Here is a 25,487-nt window from a genome sequence, read left to right on the forward strand (position 1 = left end):
CTGGATATTCCTACCTTGTTTGCTCAATTTTATTGTGATCCTCATAATAACACCAAATTAAAAAAACAACAAACAATCGCATACTTTATTTAGCAAACCAGTTGAGGGTAAATTCTTAATCAGGTCTCATTTAGATGTCCATTTTTCATGTTCTATCCATGTCTTTTTCCTCATTATAGCCTACACAGCTGTTCAAATTCTCTCTTTTGATCCGTTGCGAATCAAACCTGCCCATTTAAATGATGGGTCCATAAAATAACAGACATCACATAGATGCCATATGTGTACTGTCCAAGTGCTGTCTGTTTTTTTTTTTTACTGTTTCATGGGTTTTAAAAAGTTTTGACTTTTTTTTAATTTAATACACTCCAAGGTCCAATTATTATTACTTCCGACTTATAATACTATCACAACAAGAAGCTAGTATCCACTAAACTAGTTTCAAACAAGAAGATAACTACTGTAGGTTCAAAGTAAATATTTTTATTTCATACAAATTCAAATAAAAATTAAGGAGATATAGGTACTTTCAAAATACAATTCACTGCCATCCACAAGCGGAAATCACAATGACTACTACAAAATTATATTCTATATATTTATGTCTTATTGCACCTATTACCATTTTAAGGTGCTGTTATCAACAAAATGCTCTAAAAATTTCTTAGCAGCAGTTTTATATGTGAAAACAATAATTCTATGTGCCAGTATAAAGTGCAAGTGCCAAAATCTGCTATAATAGGAGACCATTGAGTACAATTAGATGTATACAGGAACTAGACTAGAGTCTTTTCTTGGTGTTATAGCTATATAACTGTCTGTGTGATAAATGATATAGAGAGCATACTTACAAAATGGCAGTGTCAGGAGGTGCTAGTCTAAAGACTGAAGACTAGCACTGCCACCCACCTCCTGACACTGCTAGTTTTGAAAGTACCTGTATCTTCTTAATTTTTATTTTAATTTGTATGAAATAAAAAGATTTACTTTTAACCTACACTGGATATCTTCCTGTTTGAAACTAGTTTAGTGGATACTAGCTTCTTCTTTTTTCTATTTGCGTGGAAAAAAGCTGATGTCATACCGAAGATAAAAATGGACATGCATACCAAAAATGGATGAAAATCCGATCCATACACTGATGAAAAATTGTGAATATTTTCTTGTATACAAAAACTGACGTGTGGTTGAACGAGGCCTCATGCCACATTCACACATCTGAATGTCAAGGTCTGAGTACGAAGCATGATGAACGGACTGTCTGCGAGTCTCCTGACCTGAAATTGGCAGCTTCATAGGCATACATGAGGCCATCAAGTCCAGATTAGGAGAGTCTGTTCTTGTCCTCATGGCTATCAAGTCCTCATATTACAGTCTGTTCTTGGGCTGTAACGTACAGATGTGTGAATGCGGCATAAGAGTGATAATCACAAGCACTCCAGGACTATCAGATGTAAGTATATGTTTTCTTTTTAGCTAGACAGTACAATATCTAATAAAGCATGGCAGAAATCAAGAAAATAAATAGGAAGCCACACAGTGATCTAAATTTAATTCATCAGGTATCACTATTAACCCCTTCACGAACTTAGACGTATCCATACGTCCAGGTCGGTAGGTACTTACCAACGTTGGACTCATGGATACATCCAGGCAATTTTGCGCATACAGAGACTGTACGCGTGCGATCGCCACCGGGTGTCAGCTGATTCTGACAGCTGACACCCAGCACTCAGTGCCAGGAGTGATCCTGCACCTCTCCTGGCATTTTAACCCACTAAATGTTGCGATCTAAATCGATCACAGCATTTGGAAAGCCAGGCAGAGGGAGGAAGCCCGTCTGTATAAAAGCGCCAAAACATAAAAAAAAATATATAAATGTGGTATCGCTGTAATCATACGGTCCTGAAGAGTAAAGCTGCCTTATCAATTTTACCATACGCGGAATGACATAAAAAAAACAATTCCTGAATTGCTGTTTTTTGTTCATTCTGCCTCTCAAAAAAAAATGTCATGTGCCCGAAAATGATACCAATAAAAACGTCAACTCGTCCCTGAAAGAAAAGCCCTCACATGACTCGGTTGGCCGCAATATGAAAAAATTATAGCTCTCAAAATATGGCGATACAAAAACTTGTTTTTGCAAAAAAAAAAAGCATCTTTTAGTGTGTGACAGCAGCCAAACATAAAAAGCCAATAAGAATCTGGTATCGCTGTAATCTCACCAACCCGAAGAATAAAGTCGTCTAATCACTTATACCGCATGAGGAATGGTGTGAAAAATAAATAAAACCAATTCTTCAGCTGCTGTTGATTTGTTCATTCAGCCTCCCAAAGATCGTAGTAAGGCTCGGCTCACATTTATCCTGCACTCTACGCTGAACACTTACACCGGGGTTTCCGGGTAAATCACTGAAATATGTGATTCAGACGGAACCCCCCGGCGGAAGATTTCCTATAATGAGGCAGATGGAGGCACCGTGGACGCCGTCTGGCCTGTGATCTGGCGGTGTCTGTATTTTTAGGCGTGCATAAAAGTGCCCTCGGCCACAGTTTTGTGCACCTCTGAAAAAAAGGACACTGCTGAACAGAGGCCAGATGGAGTCCAGAGTAAGTCTGCTGCCTCATGATAGTGAATGAATCCCTTGGGGGTTTCATCTGAATCACGTCACTCTAAGATTTATATGGAAACCCTGATGTAAATGCTTAACCCCCCTTCCTTCTGAGCCCCGGTGTGCCTAAACTGCAGTTAGCATCCACGTTTGGTATTTCTGTAGCGATGAGAGCCTGCCTAATTTACAGTTGCATGTCTCCAGAAGCACGAACTGGACACATCATACTACAACGTATTGCTCACTACAATGGCAGTTTGTAATTTTCACTCAGCAACACCCACTGCTGCTTGTTTCTGGAAAACACCCATGGAGTCAAAATTGTCACTACACTTGTAGATAAATTCCCAAAATGGGGTCACTTGAGGGGGGATTCTGCTCTTCTAGGACTTAGGGGCTCTGTATATTGAGTCTGCAAACTATTCTAGAAAAATCTGCGCTCCAGGAGGCAAATAGCGCTCCGTCCCTCCCGAGTCTTGCCGTATGTCTAAGCAGTACTGTACAGTCACATATGGGGTATTTCTACATTCAGCAGAAATTGTGGGACAAAGTTTGGTGCCATTTTTACCATATTCCAGTGTGAAAATGTTAAATCTGTGGCTACACCAAAATTTTTGTGTTAAAAATGTAATTATTTTTTCTTCACTGCCGAATTATATAAAATTCTGTGACACACCTGTGGTGACAATATTATCACTGCACCCCTAGATGAATTCATTGAGAGGTGTAGTTTGTAAAATGGGGTCACTTATAGGGGGTTCTGCTGTTCTGGTAACTCAGGGGCTCTCCTAGTGGGTCATGGCACCCACAAACCATAACAGTAAAATCTGCAATACTAAATGCCGTTCCTTCCATTCTGAGCTTTAATCTGTGTGTGAAAAGTATTTTCCGATTACATGTAGGGCATTGGCGCACTCAGGAAAAAATGGACCTCAGTTTGTGGTAAAAATTTCTCATATTAGCCCTTAGAGAAATTAAAAACTTAGGGCTAAAACATTTTAGTGGTGAGAAATGTAATTTATTCCTTCTTCATCGCCAAATGGTATAAAATGAGGGGGGGGGGGGCGGTTTGTAAAAAGAGGTCAAATATGGGGGGATTCCTGTTGTTCTGGCACCTCAGGGATTCTGCCAATGTGACATGGCCCCTTCAAGCCATTCCAGCAAAATCTGAACTCCAATATGACTCTTCTTCCCTACTAAGCTTTGCAATATGCCTCAAAAGTAGTTTTTGCCCACATATGGGGTATCGGTGTATTCAGGAGAAATTGCTCAACATATTTTGGGGTCCATTTTCTCCTGCTATCCTTGTTAAATTGACAAACATTGGGCTGAAACAAAATTTTTGTGAGAAAAACTATATATATTTTTTCATTTTCACAGATCAAATTTGTAAAATTCTGTGAAGCACCTGGGGGTTCAAGTTGCTCACCACACATCTAAATACGTTCCTTGAGGGGTCTAGTTTCAAAAATAGGGTCACTTGTGGGGGGAGGTTTCCACTGTTTAGGCACATCACGGGCTCTCCAAAAGGGACATGGCTAATGATTCCAGCAAATTTTGCATCCAAATAGTCAAATGGCGCTCCTTCCCTTCTGAGCCCTGCCGTGCGCCCAAACAGTAGTTTTCCTCCACATATTGGGTATTGGCGTACTCAGGAAAAATTGCACAACAAATTAGATGGTGCAATTTCTCCTGTTACCCTTATGAAAATGCAAAATATGGGGCTACAAAACATTTTTATGGGAAAAATGTGATTTTCTTCTGAAAACTTTTGTGAAGCACCTGGGGGTTCAAGGTGCTCACCACACATCTAGATAAGTTCCCTGAGGGGTCTAGGTTCCAAAATGGTGTCACTTCTAGGGGATTTCCACTGTTTAGGCACATCAGGGACTCTCCAAAAGCGACATAGCAGCCGTTAATTATTCCAGAAAGTTTTACATTCAAAAAGTCAAATGGAGTTCCTTCCCTTGCAAGCTTTGCCATGCACCCAAACAGTGGTTTTCACCCACACATGGGGTATCAGCATGCTCAGGAGAAATTACACAAATTTTGGGGTCCATTTTTTCCTTTTGCCCTTGTAAAAATAAAAAAAATCGGGTCTAAAGTAAAATTTTTGTGAAAAAAAGTTAAATGCTCATTTTTTTTCCCACATTCCAAAAACTCCTGTGAAACACCTGAAGAGTTAATAAACTTCTTGAATGTAGTTTTGAGAACCTTGAGGGGTGCAGATTTTAGAATGGTTCCACTTTTGGGTATTTTCTGTCATATAGACCCCTCAAAGTCAGTTCAAATGTGATGTGGTCCCTAAAAAAATGGTTTTGAAAATTTTGTTGGAAAAATGAGAAATCGCTGGTCAACTTTTAACCCTTATAACCTCCTAACAAAAAAAATGTTGTTTCAAAAATTGTGCTGATGTAAAGTAGATACAGTGAGTACGGAAAATATTCAGACCCCTTTAATTTTTTCACTCTTTGTTTCATTGCAGCCATTTGGTAAATTATAAAAAGTTCATCTTTTTGTCATTAAAGTATACTCTGCACCCCATCTTGACTGAAAAAAAAACAAATGTAGAAATTTTTGCAAATTTATTAAAAAAGAAAAACTGAAATATCACATGGTCATAAGTATTCAGACCCTTTGCTCAGACCCTCATATTTAAAAAGAATCTGTCACCCCCCCTGGGCGATATCAGACCTCTACTATGGGCATACAGGTGATAGAAAAGTAAATCTATACTTACCTGTATGGCGCATAGCAGAGGTCTGATTACAGAGAAATCTGGTTTTATAAAGTCTGTTTTCCAGAGGCTTGGCATCAAGCAAACCCCTCCTATCTGCTTACTATTTTATAAAAATATAAAAAAAAATGAAAAAAATAATCCCCAAAAAATAAAAATATATTGAACCCATAATATTTATTTATTATGAAAAAAAAAAAATAAATAAATAAAAGTACACATATTTGGTATTGCCGCATCCGGAACGACCTGACCTATAAAACTGTCCCACTAATTAACCCCTTTAGTGAACACGGTAAAAAAAATAAATAAAAAACGAAGCAAAAAACAATGGTTTATCATCATACCACCATACAAAAAATGGAATAACACGCGATCAAAAAGACAAATGTAAATAAAAATGGTACCGCTGAAAACAGCATCTCGTCACGCAAAAAACAAGCTGCCATACAGCTCCATCAAACGAAAAATAAAAAAGTTATAGCTCTCAGAATAAAGCAATACAAAAATTTTTTTTTTCTAGAAAATTGTTTTTATTGTGTAAAAGCGCCAAAACATAAAAAAAATATAAATGCGGTACCGCTGTAAACGTACTGTCCCAAAGAATAACGCTGCATTATCAATTTTACCACATGCGGAACGGCATAAAAAAAAACAAAAAACAAGAAAAAAAACAATTCCTGAATTTTGGGTTTTTGTTTATTCTGCCTCCCAAAAAATCAGAATAGAAAGCAATCAAAAAATGTCACATGCCCAAAAATGGTACCAATAAAAATGTCAACTTGTCCCGCAAAAAACAAGCCATCACATGACTCTGTCGGCCAAAATATGGAAAAATTATAGCTCTCAAAATATGATGATGCAAAAACTAGTCTTTGCAAAAAAAGCGTCTTTTAGTGTGTGTCAGCTGTCAATCATAAAAACCCGATATGAATATGGTATCGCAGTAGTCGCACCGACCCGAAGAATAAAGTCGTCTAATCACTTATACCACACGAGGAACGGTTAAAAAAATAAATTCTAGGGTTAGGATTGTGCTAGGGTTAGGTTGGGGTTAGGGTTGGGATAGGGTTAGGGATGAGCTAGGGCTAGGGTTGGGCTAGGGTTAGGGTTGGGGTTAGGGTTGGGCTAGGGTTGGGGTTGGGGTTAGGGTTAGGCTAGGGCTAGGGTTGGGGTTGTATTAGAGTTGGGGTTGGGATTTTTTAAAAAGTAAAGAAAAAAAAAATGATGACAATATGGTGACCATTGTTGAGCGCAAGTGCTCGCTACTTGAGTTTGTATTGGGTGCTCGGGTATGCACCGAGTATCGCGGGTGTTCGAGTGATATGCTCGAGTCTCAGCCCCATATGCTTCGCGCCCAAAAAAAACGTTGCTGGGATCGCCTGACATGCACGAGCGATCCCCGCAATTTTTTTTTGGGTGTCTAACAACCGTGAAACTTGCGGGGCAGGGACTCGAGCATGTCACTCAAGCACCCGCGATACTTGGTGCATACCCAATTACCCGATGCAAACTCAAGTAGCGAGCACTTGCGCTCAAGACTAATGACAACTTATTCAATATGATGACCTAATGTTATCAAATTCTTTCGTACTTTTGGGTTCAAAATGTACACTATACCCCTTGATAAAATCCTTGAGGGGTCTAGTTTCCAAAATGGAGTCAATTGTGGGGGGTTTCCACTATTTCGGCACATCAGGGGCTCCCGAAATGCGACATGGCGTCCGCTCTTGATTCCAACCAATTTTGCGTTCAAAAAGTCACACAGTGCTCCTTCCCTTCTGAACCCTGACGTGCACCCAAACAGTGTACTTTCCCCACATATGGGGTATTGGCGTACTCAGGAGAAATTTCACAACAGTTTTTAGGTTCCATTTTCTCATCTTACCCTTGTGAAACTAAAAAATTTGGGGCAAAAAGATCATTTTTGTGGAAAAAGTTAGATTTTTTTTATTTTCACAGCTTCATGTTCTAAGCTTCTGTGAAGCACCTGGGGGTTAAGGGTGCACACCACACATCTAGATAAGTACCCTCAGGGTTCTAGTTTCCAAAATGGTGTCACTTGTGGGGGTTTTCCACTGTTTAGGCACATCAGGGGCACATCCGCTAATTATTCAAGCAAATTTTACATTCAAAAAGTCAAATGGCGCTCCTTCCCTTCCGAACCCTGCCATGCGCCAAAACAGTGGTTTTCCCCCACATATGGGGTATCGGCTTACTCAGGAGAGATTTCACAACAAGTTGCATGGTGCAATTTCTCCTGTTACCCTTATAAAAATGCAAAACTGGGAGCTGAAAAACATTTTTGTGGGAAAAATGTGAAAATTTTATTTTCACGGCTCCATGTTATAAACTTCTGTAAAGCACCTGGAGGTTCAAGGTGCTAACTATACATCTAGATAAGTTCCCTGAGGGGTCTAGTTTCCAAAATGGTATCACTTGTGGGGGGTTTCCACTGTTTAGGCATATCAAGGGCTCTCCAAACGCAACATGGCGTCCGCTAATTATTCAAGCAAATTTTACATTCAAAAAGTCAAATGGCGCTCCTTCCCTTCTGAGCTCTGCTGTGTGCCCAAACAGTGTTTTTTTTCCCCACGCATGGGGTATCTGTGTGCTCAGGGGAAATTGCACAACAAATTTTGGGGTCCATTTTTTTCCTGTTACCCCTGCAAAAATAAAAAAATTGGGGTCTAAAGTAACATTTCTGTGAAAAAAGTTAAATGTTCATTTTTTTCTTCCTCATTCCAAAAGTTCCTGTGAAGCACGTGAAGGGTTAATAAACTTCTTGAATGTGGTTTTGAGCACCTTGAGGGGTGCCGTTTTTAGAATGGTGTCACTTTTGGGTATTTTCTGTCATAAAGGCCCCTCAAAGTCACTTCAAATGTGATGTGGTCCCTAAAAAAATGGTTTTGTAAATTTTGTTGGAAAAATGAGAAATTGCTGATCAACTTTTAACCCTTATAGCTCCCTAATAAAAAAAAATTTGGTTCCAAAATTGTGCTGATGTAAAGTAGACATGTGGGAAATGTTATTTATTAACTATTTTGTGTAACATATCTCTCTGATTTAATGGAATAAAAATTCAAATTTTGAAAATTGTGAAATTTTAAAAATTTTCGCCAAATTTCCAATTTTTTCACAAATAAACGCAAGTGATATCGAAGAAATTTTACCTCTATCGTGAAGTACAATATGTCACGAAAAAACAGTCTCAGAATCAGTGGGATCCGTTGAAGCGTTTCAGAGTAATTACCTCATAAAGTGACAGTGGTCAGAATTGTAAAAATTGGCCTGGTCATTAAAGTGCAAACCACCCTGGGGGGTAAAGGGGTTAATGAGAAAAAAAATGAACTTTTTAGAATTTACCAAATGGCTGCAATGAAACAAAGAGTGAAAAATTTAAAGGGGTCTGAATACTTTCTGTACTCGCTGTATGTGGGAAATGTTATTTATTAACAATTTTCTGTGACATATCTCTCTGATTTAAAGGCATAAGAATTCAAAGTTTGAAAATTGATAAATTTTCAAAATTTTCGCCAAATTTCAGTTTTTCCCCCACAAATAAACGCAAGTAATATTGAAGAAATGTTACCACTGTCATGAAGTACAATATGTCATGAAAAAACAATCTCACAATCAGTGGGATCCGTTGATGTGTTCCAGAGTTATTATCTCATAAATTGACAGTTGTCAGAATTGTAAAATTTGGCTTGGTCATAAAGGTGCAAATAGCCTTGGGGAGTGAAGGGGTTAAAAAATTAAATATCCAATTGCTATTTTGAACATTTGCATTAAAAATACATATTGTACCTTTTTCATGGCTATATAAGCATCTATGGCATGTATCCAGGCTAGCACAGGGCCTTTGTTGTCTGTAGCTCCCCGTCCATACAGGTTTCCTTCATGTGTGAAAATATTGAAATATATTAGCAGATAATATTACATGAAGCAGGGAAACATTCATGAACGTTGAGAAATCACACCATGATAAAAATTTCCAAATCTTTCTACTGAACATCATAAAAAATGCTAAAGAAAATAGAAAAAATACTGAAATAAAAAGAAATTCTAACCATTAATTTCAGTCATTGTGTAGGGATCAGTCTTCCAGCCATCCTCTTTTTTTGCAGGTTGAACATCAACGTGTCCATAAAAACAAACAGTCGCCTTATCAGGGTCTTTTCCCAACTGGGCTAGAATCGCTGGGGGGAACTTGATTGTCTGTCCCCCGTGAAGCTGTGGATAAGTATTGGAGTTAATATTCCTGAGGTCTAGTCACATATTATCCTAAATTGTTGAGTTAAAAAAGTAATTTTCTCCTTGGGTACTGAAAGAGTACCTGACATTTAACTAGGTACCTGTATATATGCAATGTAACTTTTTGGATAACCCTGGACTAAAGCTCAGAGATCCTTGAATGATAAGATCGTATAGAACACTGGTTGAAAAGATCCATGGTTCATATGTGCTGACCTGCAGCCGGTAACTTTATGTGGATCCCCACCACTACCATTGACACACTAGTTCAAGTCACATTTTTTCACTGGTAACAATATAAAATCAATTGATCACACAGAGACAAGAACAGTGTATGAGAACATACTGTAGTTAAAATGCTCATTTACATAATGTGACTTTAAAAGTTCATTTTCCTTGAAGGAGTATTCTCAAGTTTAAAAGTTATCCCCTATTTAAGGGACAAGAGATAACTTCCCTAATGCAGGGGGTTTGACCGCTGTAACTTCAACCAAACCAAATATCTGGAGCTCTGAAGAATGAAAGAAGCGGTGGTCTCTCATGTGCAGTGCCGCTCTATTTATTTTTTTGGGAGTGCCGAAGACCAGCCGAACGCTGCGCTCAGCCATCTCCTGCGGCCCCATTGGGAATGAATGGAGTGGTAGTGCACATGATAGATCACTGCTCCATTCACATAGGCTCTTCAGAGTCCTGGTTATTGGGATTGGTGGGGATCCCAGCAGTAGGACTTCCAATGATTTTTAAGTTATTCTCTATTCAGTGCATAAGGGATAACTTGCAAATTTGACAATATCCATTTTAATTTTCCATTTACTTTCCAGAAGCATCGGGAGTAACTTTACTTTGGAGTAGATGAGAAGGACTTTGATTCCTGCATTTTTATTCAAATTTTGTAAATAATTAATTAAGAAATATATTTACATAAAGACTCAAAACCTTTATACTACTTTATAAATATCTATAGTTATATTATAACACTTACTGTTTCGAAGCCCATATCTACTAGCTGGACAGAAGCACCCAATGTGCGAATCTTCTCAGCTGTCATTTGGACCATCCGAATCAATTCTTCACGAAACTGTGGATCACTTGAATCACTGGGAACAGCCACCCAGTCTTTAAGATTCTGTGTGAAGATGGGATCATTGGTTACTGGATCTACTGTAGACCATACTATGCACTTAATGATTATAGCGAGGAGGATTGTTCTAGACCTAAACTGTACATGAAGAATTTAGGGTTCTCTGCTTGTTTTGAAAGGATAGTTAAGTCTGAACCATTCAACACATAGCAGGCACTAAGACAGGTTTTCTGTTTTTTTAGTTTTTTATTTTAAAGAGGTCAGGGTGGCTTTTGTTAGAAATTTACAAGCCACATTTGCCACCAGAATCCACATCCCCCACCACACAAGTTAATCTATAGTCTTTGACCTACTGGAAGTGATGACATACTGCTCACCAGTCGTCTGAACACAGATTCCACTGATTGGCTGCAGGGTCAGGGGATTGCTGATCAGGACGCCATCACATCTAGTCTAGTGTGGCAATGTTGGAGCATCATCAGAGAAACATCTGATGATGCGCCATCACTTTTCGCATGCCTCAGAGGAACAGTGATGTCATTGCGTCTGATGTTCGTGCAGAGCACTGAAATGGCCTGTGCTAAATGCCGCGATCGCTGCATTTAGCAAGCGAGCAGAGGGACAGAAGCCCCTCTGCTCTTAGATCGGAGACCCCGTGATGTCATCGCGGGATCCCGATCGTCATCATGGTGACCCAATGTCGTCATGATGACATCTGGGTCTCTGGGTCACCAGGCACTAGCACGAAGCAAAAAACTATGGTTTATCATCAACAAAAAGTGGAATAAAACGCCATCAAAAAGACGAATGTAAATAAAAATGGTACCGCTGAGAACATCATCTTGTCCGTTAAAAAGCAAGCCGCCATATACCTCCATCAGCAGAAAAATAAAAAAAACTATAGCTCTCAGAATAAAGCGATGCAAAAAAACCCCCTTTTTTCTATAAAATTGTTTTTATTGTGTAAAAGCGCCAAAACATAAAAAAACTATATAAATGTAGTATTGCTGTAAACGTACTGACCAGAAGAATCAAGCTGCCTTTTCAATTTTACCACACGCGGAACGGCATAAATCACGTGCCCGAAAATGGTACCAATAAAAAAAGTCAACTTGTCCCGCAAAAAACAATCCATTACATGACTCTGTTGGCCGAAATATGGAAAAATTATAGCTCTTAAAATATGGAGATGCAAAAGCTAGTTTTTGCAAAAATAAACGTGTCTTTTAGTGTGTGACAGCAGCCAAATATAAAAACCCAATATAAATCTGGTATTGCTGTAACTGCACCAACCTGAAGAATAAAGTTGCTAAATCATTTATACCGCAAGAGCAACGATGTAAAAAATAAATAAAACTAATTCTTCACCTGCTGTTGATTTGTTCATTCTGCACCCTAAAGATCGCAGTAAGGCCCAGCTCACATTTATCCTGCGCTCTGCGCTGAGCATTTACACCAGAGTTTCCGTGTAAATCTCTGAAATACGTGACTCAGACGGAACCCCCGGAGGAAGATTCCCTGTAATGAGGCAGATGGAGGCACCGTGGACGCTGTCTGGCCTATGATCCCATGGTGTCCGTCTTTTTATTAGGCGTGCATAAAAGTGCCGTCGGCCACAGTTTGAAAAAAAGGACACCGCTAAACAGAGGCCAGATGGAGTTCAGACGAACGCTGCTGCCTCATTATAGTGAATAAATCACTCAGGGGTTTCATCTGAATTCCGTCACTCAGAAATTTAAATGCAAACCTCGATATTAGTGCTCCTTTGACTTCAAAAAGTCAAATGGTTCTCCTTTTCTTCCGAGCCCTGTCGTGCTCCCAAACAGTATTTTTTCCCCCACATATGGGGTATCGGCTTACTCAGGAGAAATTTCATAACAAATGGTTTGGTGCAATTTCTCCTGTTACCCTTATTAAAATGCAAAATTTGGGGCTGAAAAACATTTTTGAGGGAAAAATGTGAAAATTTTCTTTTTACGGCTCCATGTTATAAACTTCTGTGAAGGGGTTCAAGTTGCTGCCCACACATCTAGATAAGTTTCCTGAGGGGTCTACTTTCCAAAATGGTGTCACTTGTGGGGGGTTTCCATTGTTTAGGCACATCAGGGGCTCTCCAAACGCGACATGACATCCGCTAATTATTCAAGCAAATTTTTCAAAATGTCAAATGGCGCTCCTTCCCTTCCGAACCATTCCGTGCACCCAAACAGTGATTTTCTTCCACATATGGGGTATCAGCGTGCTCAGGAGAAAATGCACAACAGATTTTGGGGTCCATTTTTATCTGTTACCCTTGCGAAAGTAAAAAAAAAAATTGGGTCTAAAGTAAAAAAAAAAAAAAAGAGTTAAATGTTTATTGTTTTCTTCCACATTCCAAAAATTCCTGTGAAGCACCAGAAGGGTTAATAAACTTCTTGAATGTGGTTTTGAGCACCTTGAGGGGTGCAGTTTTTAGAATGGTGTCACTTTTGGGTATTTTCTGTCATAAAGGCCCCTCAAAGTTACTTCAAATGTGATGTGGTCCCTAAAAAATGGTTTTGTAAATTTTGTTGAAAAAATTAGAAATCACTGATCAACTTTTAGCCCTTATAACTTCCTAACGAAAGAAAAATTTGGTTGGTTTAAAAATTATGCTGGTGTAAAGTAGACATGTAGGAAATGTTATTTATTAACTATTTTGTGTGACATACAGTTAGGTCCATATATATTTGGACAGAGACAACATTTTTCTAATTTTGGTTCTAGACATTACCACAATGAATTTTAAACAAAACAATTCAGATGCAGTTGAAGTTCAGACTTTCAGCTTTCATTTGAGGGTATCCACATTAAAATTGGATGAAGGGTTTAGGAGTTTCAACTCCTTAACATGTGCCACCCTGTTTTTAAAGGGACCAAAAGTAATTGGACAGATTAAATAATTGTAAATAAAATGTTAATTTCTAGAACTTGGTTGAAAACCCTTTGTTGGCAATGACTGCCTGAAGTCTTGAACTCATGGACATCACCAGTCGCTGTGTTTCCTCTTTTTTGATGCTCTGCCAGGCCTTCACTGCGGTGGTTTTCAGTTGCTGTTTGTTTGTGGGCCTTTCTGTCTGAAGTTTAGTCTTTAACAAGTGAAATGCATGCTCAATTGGGTTGAGATCAGGTGACTGACTTGGCCATTCAAGAATATTCCACTTCTTTGCTTTAATAAACTCCTGGGTTGCTTTGGCTTTATGTTTTGGGTCATTATCCATCTGTAGTATGAAACGATGACCAATCAGTTTGGCTGCATTTGGCTGGATCTGAGCACACAGTATGGCTCTGAATACATCAGAATTCATTCGGCTGCTTCTGTCCTGTGTCACATCATCAATAAACACTAGTGACCGAGTGCCACTGGTAGCCATGCATGCCCAAGCCATCGCACTGCCTCCACCATGTTTTACAGATGATGTGGTATGCTTTTGATCATGAGCTGTACCAGGCCTTCGCCATACTTTTCTCTTTCCATCATTCTGGTAGAGGTTGATCTTGGTTTCATCTGTCCAAAGAATGTTCTTCTAGAACTGTGCTAAAAAACATCTAAAAAAGCCAGCAAAGTCCAGTCTAGCCTTTTTATTCTTGATGCTTATGAGTGGCTTGCACCGTGCAGTGAACCCTCTGTATTTACTTTCATGCAGTCTTCTCTTTATGGTAGATTTGGATATTGATATGCCTACCTCCTGGAGAGTGTTGTTCACTTGGTTGGCTGTTGTGAAGGGGTTTCTTTTCACCATGGAGATTATTCTGCGATCATCGACCACTGTTGTCTTCCGTGGGCGCCCAGGTCTTTTTGCATTGATGAGTTCACCAGTGCTTTCTTTCTTTCTCAGGATGTACCAAACTGTAGATTTTGCCACTCCTAATATTGTAGCAATTTCTCAGATGGGTTTTTTCTGTTTTTGCAGCTTAAGGATGGTTTGTTTCACCTGCATGGAGAGCTCCATTGACCGCATGTTTACTTCACAGCAAAACCTTCCAAATGCAAGCACCACACCTCAAATCAACTCCAGGCCTTTTATCTGCTTAATTGAGAATGACATAACGAAGGGATTGCCCACACCTGTCCATGAAATAGCCTTGGAGTCAATTGTAGAATTACTTTTGGTCCCTTTAAAAACAGGGTGGCACATGTTAAGGAGCTGAAACTCCTAAACCCTTCATCCAATTTTAATGTGGATACCCTCAAATGAAAGCTGAAAGTCTGAACTTCAACTGCATCTGAATTGTTTTGTTTAAAATTCATTGTGGTAATGTCTAGAACAAAAATTAGAAAAATGTTGTCTCTGTCCAAATATATATGGACCTAACTGTATCTCTCTGATTTAAGGGCACGACAATTCAAAGTTTGAAAATTGTGACATTTTCACTAAATTTCTGTTTTTTTCACAAATAAACACAAGACATATCGAAGAAATTTTACCACTATCATGAAGTACAATATGTTACGAAAAGAAATTCTCAGGATCAGTGAGATCCGCTGAAGCGTTCCAGAGTTATTACCTCAAAGTGACAGTGGTCAGAATTGTAAAAATTTGCCTGGTTATTAACGTGCAAACCACCCTTGGGGGTAAAGGGATTAAGAGTCAAGTGGGCGGTCTTCCTAAGTGATTGACAGCTCTCTCTGCATGCAGTTATACAGAAAAGACTGTCAATCACTGATAGGACCACCCACTGGACTCATTCATACAGACACCAATTTCAATAAATAAAATGAAAGGCTTACTCACATTTTCCCACAAAAATGAAGATCAATGATCTGCTCCTCCTGCTCTATATCATCCTATCCTCAGATCAAACACCATCTTCATCATGATAATTTCTCTTTAAGTGTAAGGTACATGGACTATCCCAGTTGCAGAGATCCCGGCCATGTCACTGAGTGAAGTTTCTTGAGCAGCCATACTTAGATTCTCCCCTCTGATAATACTACAATACTGTCTCAGTGATACATGCAGGCTACTCACGCTGCTCTGGTACATGTTCCTAGAATATGACATGGAATATTCATCCTCTATGATAGTAACATCCATTTCACTTTACCTGGACGAAGTCATCTTGGTGTGCATCAATGTATTGGAAGAGATCTTCTACCAGTTTCTCAGAGGCATTGGTTCCCAGGGGCAGCATGATGAGCTGAAGGAGGAGGATCTGTAGATAATGTATAATAAGTTCCTGTGATATTACATATGGGAATTACCAGGTTTCTGCAGTTCTGCATGTGTAGAAGTATGATGAAGAAGTAACAGGTCAGATGGTTAGAAGTTTGCTTGGTGAGCAGTGTTCATCAGCTGTAAACAGCCCTTTGTTCTGGCAGCCACAGGATTGCATAATGTCAAGGTTCCCCTGAGGCGAACCACAGACATACAGAACATGAGCCGCACTGTTATTACACGCCCTCTTATCATATGAACACAGCCTTCCCAAATCTCTGTTACCTCTCATAGCGCAGTTTCCTTGTTTCATATTGTCCCTTTTAATTCACCAGCTGCATTATTCCCATCATATTGTATAAAACGTCTACTGTGTCGATTACCCATTAACTTCTGTATCAGTAAGTAGCTTAGTATTCAGAACGCTTGAAGCCCCTTGGCCAATGCAGCGCTAGTAACAGGGACCCTAACTTTGCATTATCATACTGGTGTACTTTTATGTGGCACAGAGGCTTTTGGGTCCTTCACACTCCCTGCCGTTATCAGTTGTCTGTCTGGCACCATCAGATTTCACAGAATGTTTATATTCCCTCTGGCTTATGGATACACTTCAACCATCTACTTAAAGGGGTTTTCCAGGCTGGGAAGAAAAGTCTTCGTTCAACTCTATATGACCCCAGAAAGCTGAATCGTGCCAGTGGGCAATACACACACTGTCATGATTTTCCTGTATTCCTCATGCGGGCGGGCGGACACATGTCAACTAGACTGTCCTCATCTTCTATCAATGTTCTAAGAGACTGCAGAATTTTCTTCTCATCTCAGAAAAGCCCTTTAAAGGGGTTGTCCAGACTTACAATTTTTGTGTGGTTTTGGCCATAAGAAGCCAATTTAAAATATCTGAAGACATTTGCCATACAGTACTGTGCAAAAGTTTTAGGCAGGCGTGGAAAAATGCTGCAAAGTAAGAATGCTTTAAAAAATAGAAGTGTTAGTTTATTTTTAGCAATTCACAAAATTTTGATTTCAATAAAGGGGTTGTCCACTACCGAGACCATTCCTTCTGAATCTGAGTGTTTGGCTCCAATAAAACGCTTATACTCACCTCCCGTACCGGTGTCGTTCCAGTGGTGTCGGCACTCGCTCTCCCGGGGCTCACGTGAGGTTATGTCATGTGAGCCCTGCGCCCAATCAGCGATGGCGTCACTGTCCCCAACCTTCAGATATATACATAATCAACAGGAAGTGAGAGCGGCGGCTGTGCCGGTGCTTGTGATTTATTTTATCTGATCACTAGAACTCTTTAATATCTAACTGCCAACACTGATGGCCCTGGGGGTCAAAGCTCCAATCTTTACTAACGAGTAGTTAGCAATTAACTTTCCTAACACTCTAAGCAAATTCTGATGTTATTGGGATGTTCCAAATGTACAGGACAAAATATAACATAGCAATATTTAGTGTTCCTAGTAAATTATACATGCGAACCTGTGCGATGCCCAAGGGGTTTTCTGGCTGTAATTGTCTTTCCTCTATGAGCCATGCACTGGGTTAAATTAAAACAAATTAAAAACAAAATCAGCTGTTTCTCACCCTCCCCAGGTCCAGCACAACCACTTCACCACTTCTCTGGGCTTTGTGTACTGGCTGCAGCAGTAATGTCACGACTACACCGCTGCCACCAATCACTGAGCTCAGCGGCAATGCCGATGTAGTTATAACTGAAAAACTCCCGAGAGCTTGTAATCAGCTATTAGATAAAAGGGTGACAACTATATACACAAAGACAAACAAGAGGGTTGTCAGCAGTATGCAACTATGTCATTTGTTAGCTAAATATAGGCTTGCTACAACTTATCAGTGTTAGGGGGTCTTCATTTTTGGTGTCTTTTTAATTAACCCCTTTATGACCGGGCAATTTTTTGTTTTTGCGTGTTTGTTGTTTTCCTCCCTCTCTTCAAAGGCCAATACCTTTTTTTGTTTTTCCATCTACATAGCAATATGGGGACTTGTTTTTTTGCAGAAGTTTTAGTTTTGAATGACATAATTCATTTTAATATATAAAGTACTGAAAAATGAGGGAAAGTTGGGTGAAAGTGAAAAAAACAAAATTCTGCCATCATTTATTGTATTGTTTCTATGGCGTTCATTTTAATATAATATGATTCTCTAGGTCAATAGGATTCCAGCAATAACACATTTAGAAGTCTAAAATTATAATAATAAAAAATTCTGTGGAAGCAGGGTTGAAAAGCAATGTCTGACTTTCATTTGCTCATTTTCATAGATTTTTAATTTATTACTTTTGTCAGATTCAAGTTATTTCTGTGACCATTGTGGGTGTTTCTTTCATTAAACGAGGGGTACCAGCAATTTTGAGCACGTGTGTATATACCTTAGTATATTGTATGTCAGGCTTGGTCCTTTCCCTGTAAAACAAGCCAGCTGCATGTCTGACTTGTTATTCCAGTTATAAGTGAACATGTTGGTGCACTGTTAGGCTATGTGCCCACTTAGCAGATTTGATGCAGAGCGTTTTTGCCTCTCTCTGGCAGAAAATAACGCATGCAGATTTACATGCGTTTTTTCTGCCAGAGAGAAGCGTTTTTTTCAGCGTTTTCGCATGCGTTTTTTTTCAAGCACTTTTCCAAGCGATTTTAGCATCACTTGGAAAAGTGCTTGACAAGTCGATCACACAATATAAATCCATGCAACCGGCAAGGATTTATAATGTGTGAACAACTTAGATGCTTTAAATGCAGCATCTATAGTAAAAAAAAAAAAAAAAAGAAACCGTTAAAAATAAAAAAAAACCTGTATATTCACCTCTCCGGCGGCCCCCGGTCTGCTCCCGGCCGCGTCTTCTCTCTTAAGCGTCCCGCAGTGTACTGTCAGGACCTGCGGTGACGTCATTTAGTCAGCTGATGGTCACGCGACCATCACCTGACCGCCGACGTCAGCGGTCGCGTGACCATCAGGTGACTAAATGACATCACCACAGGTCCTGACAGTACACTGAGGGACGCTGAAGAGAGAAGACGCGGCCGGGAGCAGACCAGAGGAGACAGGAGAGCAGATCGGGGGCCGCCGGAGAGGTGAATATACAGGTTTTGTTTGTTTTAACTTTTTTATTTCTTTTTTTCACCGCGTGGTAGCCGGGATGAAGAAGAGTTGTAGTCTTCTCTTCATCCTGGGTACCACACGCACCGCGATTACGCTACAAATTCGCTGCCATTGAATTTAATTGAAACGCAGCAAATCCACATATACCTGCGGGTTTGCTGCGTTTCAATGTTCCTCAATGGCTGCGAATTTGCAGCGTAATCGCGGTAGAAATGGTTATGCTGCGTTTTGCAAAGCAATGCTAATTCGGCGCGCAAATTAGCACATCATGTGCACAGCACATCCGAATTCACATTGCTTTGCATGGCAGACGGTTTTACAAGCGTTTTCGCGGCCGTAAAAACACTGCAAAAACGCTACAAAAACGCTACGTGGGCACATGGCCTTAGAATACCAAGAATTATCTCAGAATCTCTCAAGACAATGCAAGAAAGGGACACTGGACAGTAAAAAAGAAAAAACAACAAGTTGACTCTGGGTATCATGATTTTTATATAAACAGTGAATGGTGACCAGGGCCTCCTCTTATGTTATTAGGTTCTTTAGTCACTCTTAGGGCACAGTCAGACGGCCATGTAAATTGGACTGAGATTGAACCGCAGTGCACGGACTGGCTGGCGGCTTTCTTGACCTGAACGTGACAAGTGCATACAAATACATGAAGCTCTCACGCTTGGGTCGGGGGAGTCACGGCCAGTCCGTTCACTGCGTTACGATCTCAGTCCGATTTACATCGCCATCTGATTGTGCCCTTATTTGTATCCATTCCGGTGAAAGGTGTGTTGCTTTTCCTGGAACAGCTTTCCCAGGATTAGATAATAAAAAATAAATAAAATAAAAATTCAAATCCCCGCATATTCCTGCATTAAAAATAAAGAAAATAAAAAATAAAGATATTTGGCATCCACGCATCTGGAAAAGTCCAGTGTATCAAATTATAAAATTAATTAACCCCCTAAGGGAAATGTCATAAACAGAAAAATAATCAAAATGCCAGAATTCAGATTTTTCTATCACCTAAACTCTCCCCAAAAATTCAATAAAAAGCGATCAAAACATCATATGTACTCCAAATTGATATCAATAAACACATCAGCTCACCATGCAAAAAAACACAAGCCTCCACTCAGCCCCATTGACAAAAAAATACAAATGTTACAAGTATCGCAAAAGGGGTACACAAAACTTTAAAAAATAAGTTTTTCAACGTTACAATGAAAAAAAAAAAAAATCTAGCCAAGTTTGTTATTACTAGAATCATACTTACCTGGGGAAATTATCAGGTAATTTTTACGATACAATGAGTGCCATAAAAAAGAACCACAGAAAAATAATTGAGAAATTATGTTTATTTACCACATGTTTATATTGCCCTCGGGGAATAGTGCCATTTTAAGGTTTTCCTTAGCAGGCAGAAGTACTAGAATAGGCACTGCTAGCCTCGCCTTCCTTTTGCAAAGACCCAGAAGAAAATTGGAGGAGTGACAACACATACAGTATAAGCAGATCCAGCCCACTGCAGTTGCCAGGCGAGCAAGCATTACACTAGGTCAAATGTGGACAGCTGCTCCCCCAAGTGTCAAAACGTTGAAAGTATCAAAACTTTTTAAATAATTTTTTTTTAATGTAACCATTAATAAAAAAAAAAAACATTCAATTGTTTCACTTTGTTCACTTTGTTATATGCAGTCCCTTTAAATTCTGGTTACATAATACCAAACCTGACTTATAACTGACTGATGAGGATAATGCAAACCAATCCACAGCCCCTCGTAACTCTCAAAGGGTATACCAGAAGTCAACAGACAAGATTTTAAATGCCCCCCCCCCTCATAATACAAAAAATATAAATGTTGGCCTACTAACAAAAATAACAAACAAACTTATTGACACCAACAAAGGTATATTATTAATAAAAAAGTCATACAAATCAATCTGTGCTAAAAACCACGTCCAACCAACTAACCAAAGCTGGTTCAGTCTTTATGGACACCATATTGCAAAGTCAAGCACACATACAAGTGCTTCTCACTAAATTAGAATATCATCAAAAAGTTAATTTATTTCAGTTCTTCAATACAAAAAGTGAGACTCATTTATTATAGAGTGATTACAAACCGAGTGATCTATTTCAAGTGTCTATTTCTGTTAATGTTGATGATTACGGCTTATAGCCAATGAAAACACAAAAATCATTATCTCAGTAAATTAGAATAATTAGCAAAAAACACCTGCAAAGGCTTCCTAAGCATTTAAAAAGGTCCCTTAGTCTGTTTCAGTAGGCTCCACTTCTTCATGGGGAAGACTGCTGACTTGACAGATGTCCAGAAGGCAATCACTGACACTCCACAAGGAGGGTAAGCCACCAAAGGTCACTGCTAAAGAAGCTGGCTGTTCACAGAGTGCTGTATCGAAGCATATTAATGGAAAGTTGAGTGGAAGGAAAAAGTGTAGTAGAAAAAGGTGCACAAGCAACCGGGATAACCACAGGAAAGGATTGTTAAGAAAAGGCCATTCAAAAATTTGGGGAAGATTCACAAGGAGTGGACTGCTGCTGGAGTCACTGCTTCAAGAGCCACCACACACAGACGTATCCCGGATATGGGCTACGAATGTCGCATTCCTTGTGTCAAACCACTCATGACCAATAGGCAACACCAGAAGCGTCTTACCTGGGCCAAGTAGAAAAAGACCTGGACGGATGCTCAGAGGTCCAAGGTGTTGTTTTCAGATGAAAGTAAATTTTGCATTTCATTTGGAAATCAAGGTCCCAGAGTCTGGAGGAAGAGTGGAGAGGCAGACAATCCAAGCTGCTTGAGGTCTAGTGTGAAGATTCCACAAATCAGTGATGGTTTGGGGAGCCATGACATCTGCTGGTGTAGGGCCACGGTGTTTTATCAAGACCAAAGTCAGCGCAGCCGTCTACCAGGAAATTTTAGAGCACTTCATGCTTCCCTTTGCCGACAAGCTTTTTGGAGATGGAAATTTCATTCTCCAGCAGGATTTGGCCCCTGTCCACACTGCCAAAAGTACCAATACCTGGTGTAAAAACAAAGGTATCACCGTGCTTGATTGGCCAGCAAACTCGCCTGACCTTAACCCCATAGAGAATCTATCGGGTATTATCAAGAGGAAGATGAGAGACACCAGACTCAACAATGCAGACGAGCTGAAGGCTGCTATCAAAGCAACGTGAGCTTCCATAACACCTCAGCAGTGCAACAGGCTGATCGCCTCCATTGCACGCTGCATTGATGCAGTAATTGATGTATAAGATGCCCTGACCAAGTATTGAGTGCATTTACTGAACATACATTTTCAGTAGGCCAACATTTTGGATTTTAAAAACATTTTTCAAGCTGTTATAAATTATTCTAATTTACTGAGATAATGTTGATGATTATGAAAACACAAAAGTCATTAACAGAAATAAACACTTGAAATAGATCACTTTTTGTATTGAAGAACTGAAATAAATGAACTTTTTGATGATATTCTAATTTAGAGAAGCACTTGTATGCCTTACACAGACCAGTCTGACCAGTGTCACTTTATGGCCGGCGTCACACTACCATATAACATAGCCGAGTGCTATGCGATAAAACATGCTCAAACAATGAGACCTGAGCGCTGCCCTTTCCCCCCAACCTGTGATTGATGACCTTAGCCACATATGTAAATAAACAGGGATGTCTGTAGTGCTAAAGGCAGAATCAAGGAGCATCAAAAATACTTAACAGGGAGAATGAGACACATCCTTCAAGATAAAAGATGGATTGTGTGGTGGCTCCATCCAAAGAGACACAGATTTGGATTCAACATGATTCCAGCCTAAGGGTATATGCCCTGACTGGAAAGATATGGATCTGCTCCATTGACCATCAGAGAGACCATGGATACATTTGGGGAAACCAGGTTGGGACGATTAAGTCACCTGGCACCATGGATATGTTGTTTGGGGTTGCCAGGTGGGAACCTCCGGTCACCTGGAATCCATGGAAACATTTGGAGAAGCCAGATTGGAACCAGACGGTCATCTGGCCCCATGGAAACTCTCGGAGAGGCCAGGGTGGGACCCTTGGGTCTCCTGGCCTTGTACCTTGAAGGACTGCTAGCTTCCTAAGCTTGCTGCTACCTTCTCTATGTGGGGGCCCGCCAGAAGCGGGGGGCCACTGGTGGAGGTAGTTGGTCATGGAAGTCCCAAAGTTGCAGCTGTTCTATTCCAGGCGGGCGGAGACTGTGTAATACTGTACCATCTTGGGTATTTGCTGAGACTGTTCTATGTGTTTATTGCTCGTTTTGTGGTTCAATAAAGTATTGCCACACTGTTTTGCCATCACCCTGTGTTGTATCAGTAGTGTTATGCCCATGGAAGACCCAGGGTCATCACAGTATCGTTGGCGCATAGCTTGTCCGCTCCATCCCATATCCACTAATGGGACTTCCTGTCTATTGTCTAGCATTAGAATTGCTCTTTTGGACCATTGTGATTGATTGCGTTGACACATGCCTGATTGCATCAGATCAGCAAACTACCAAAACTACCAGTTTTTATAGATGTGCTTACTAGTGTTGAGCGAGTATGTTCTGTTCAGAGTATGCTCGGGCTGAGCTCCGAGTATTTACAGCTGCTCGGTGATATGTTTGAATCGCTCCCGTGTGCATGATTTGCAACTGTTTGACATCTTTATTACATGTGAGGAATGTGTAAGAAATAGACATTCCTCTCATGTATTAAAACTGTCAAACAGTCGCAATTCATGCACACGGGAGCGATTCAAACATAACACCGAGCAGCTGTAAATACTCGGATCTCGGCCCGAGCATACTCGGCGAAAGGGTTAACAGAACATACTCGCTCAACACTAGTGCTTACACTTGCTAAGGTAGCACCTGGCTGTCACTGAACCACTTATTTTGTATGGAAACAGTGCTGATGAACTTACATTTTTCACTCAATGTTCTACATTTTGTCCTAGTTTTTGCTAAATAAATAATGACACAGTGTACTTTATCATGTGTTGTTGTTCATCAGAGGTTATATTTACCTAATTTTAATGCCTTCTAAAGTTCAGAGATTTCTTCTATATTATGTTCTAATATGTAAAACCTTGGAGTTCAAAGAGGATGTACTTCGTTTATCTCATGATTGTGTGTATTTCCTCTCTCCATATACAGTATATGCACTCTTCAACATTGAAATTGCAACACCAAGAAGGAAAACCACTGAATGGATAGACATGGTGCTGATACATGAATGATGAAAATATATTCCGAAATGTTAATTCAGCATCGAGTATGAACATCACACACAGTAATAGATTTGTTAATGACCCTAGTGTGTGAATGGTTAATAAATAGTGTTGAGCGAGCACTAAAATGCTCGGGTGCTCGAAGCTCGGGTGCTCGAACCTCGGGCCGAACTCACCGTGAAACTCAGGTGCTTGACCCGAGCAACGAGCCCAATGTTAGTCTATGGGAGACCCGAGCATTTTTGTGGCGGCACCCCCGGCAGTCTGTAGAAAGCCTAAAAAGTGCCCAAAACAATAGTGACAGTGCTCAAATGACATGGGGACAGCATGGGGATCACCCCAGGAAGCATTTCTGACCCCCAGGTCACTGCTGTCAACAACGTGGTCAGAGGTATTAAGCCACTTTTACGGGCTCACAATAAAACGTTCAAAAACGAAACAAACTGCTTTCTTGTGAAATATGTTAAGGAACATCCTTTCCAGGGTAAAGACTTGTGTATAAGGTAAAATAAATAACCAAAAACAAAAATACTCCTCCACACCTTGGGCTATGTTCACAAGTAGCATTTTTTTTGCGTTTTTGCACTTTTGTATTGCTTTCAACCGTGACAAATGCATTCACCGGGAAATGTCATTTTAACATTTTACAACCTTATCTGGCCATGTGCTGTGTGACACATGCATACAGTGCTGAAAAGACATGGGAACAGCATGGGGAAGACCCTTGGAAGCATCTCTGACACCCAGGTCACTGCCTAAAAGTGTGCCCATCAGAAGTGATCCTTTCCGCATCAGAAGATGCAGACTTGCAACTATCCCCATGCAAGTCCTTGTCCCAGGGCAGTGTTCAATTGTACCTCCCCCATTCCTTGCAATGCAAGCGCAAGTATGCAGCCTGCTACCCACCCACCCCCTGGCTGCAATACCATACTGCTTGCTTGCACTTGAAATTGGGCCTTTTCGGCATGGTGGAGGCGGAATCTGGCCACCACGTCATGGCTGCGTCGGCGGCCTGGTATCCATACTCAGTCCCCAGCTGCCCGGCGGCCAGGTGTCTACGCTTAGTCCCCAGCTGCCAGGGGGCACCCGGGTGTCCATACTCGGTCCCCAGTCGCCCCTATTTGTCCCGGTAACCTTCCCCACACTTTTCTTAGCCTGGCCTGCTTTAGGGCAGCATTGGCCGAGCCCACCAGACAACCAGACTCCTCCGGTGGGCCCTGGCTTCTCCATCAGGGGAGTTGAGAGTGC

General features: G+C 40.3%; 1 protein-coding gene across 4 annotated transcripts in view; it reads right to left on the reverse strand.

The window, feature by feature from the left end:
* LOC141265635 (beta-Ala-His dipeptidase-like) overlaps positions 1–25,487 on the reverse strand; it is a 47,067-nt gene that overhangs the window by 11,995 nt on the left and 9,585 nt on the right. For 2 of the 4 annotated variants that reach the window (XM_073678943.1, XM_073678944.1), the window contains 4 exons: positions 15,755–15,862; positions 10,589–10,732; positions 9,423–9,585; positions 9,160–9,248 (listed from right to left, as the gene is read on the reverse strand). In XM_073678943.1, the coding sequence (XP_073535044.1) occupies positions 9,160–9,248; positions 9,423–9,585; positions 10,589–10,732; positions 15,755–15,862 (504 nt within the window). Of the gene's footprint in view, positions 1–9,159; positions 9,249–9,422; positions 9,586–10,588; positions 10,733–15,754; positions 15,863–16,149; positions 16,169–16,969; positions 17,133–25,487 lie in introns of those variants that run through there. The other 2 variants (XM_073678945.1, XM_073678946.1) reach the window with 2 other exon arrangements.

Source organism: Phyllobates terribilis, unplaced genomic scaffold, assembly GCF_046119375.1.
Source record: "Phyllobates terribilis strain yellow unplaced genomic scaffold, ASM4611937v1 Scaffold_4__5_contigs__length_816908805, whole genome shotgun sequence".
Classification (NCBI taxonomy): Eukaryota; Metazoa; Chordata; class Amphibia; order Anura; family Dendrobatidae; genus Phyllobates; species Phyllobates terribilis.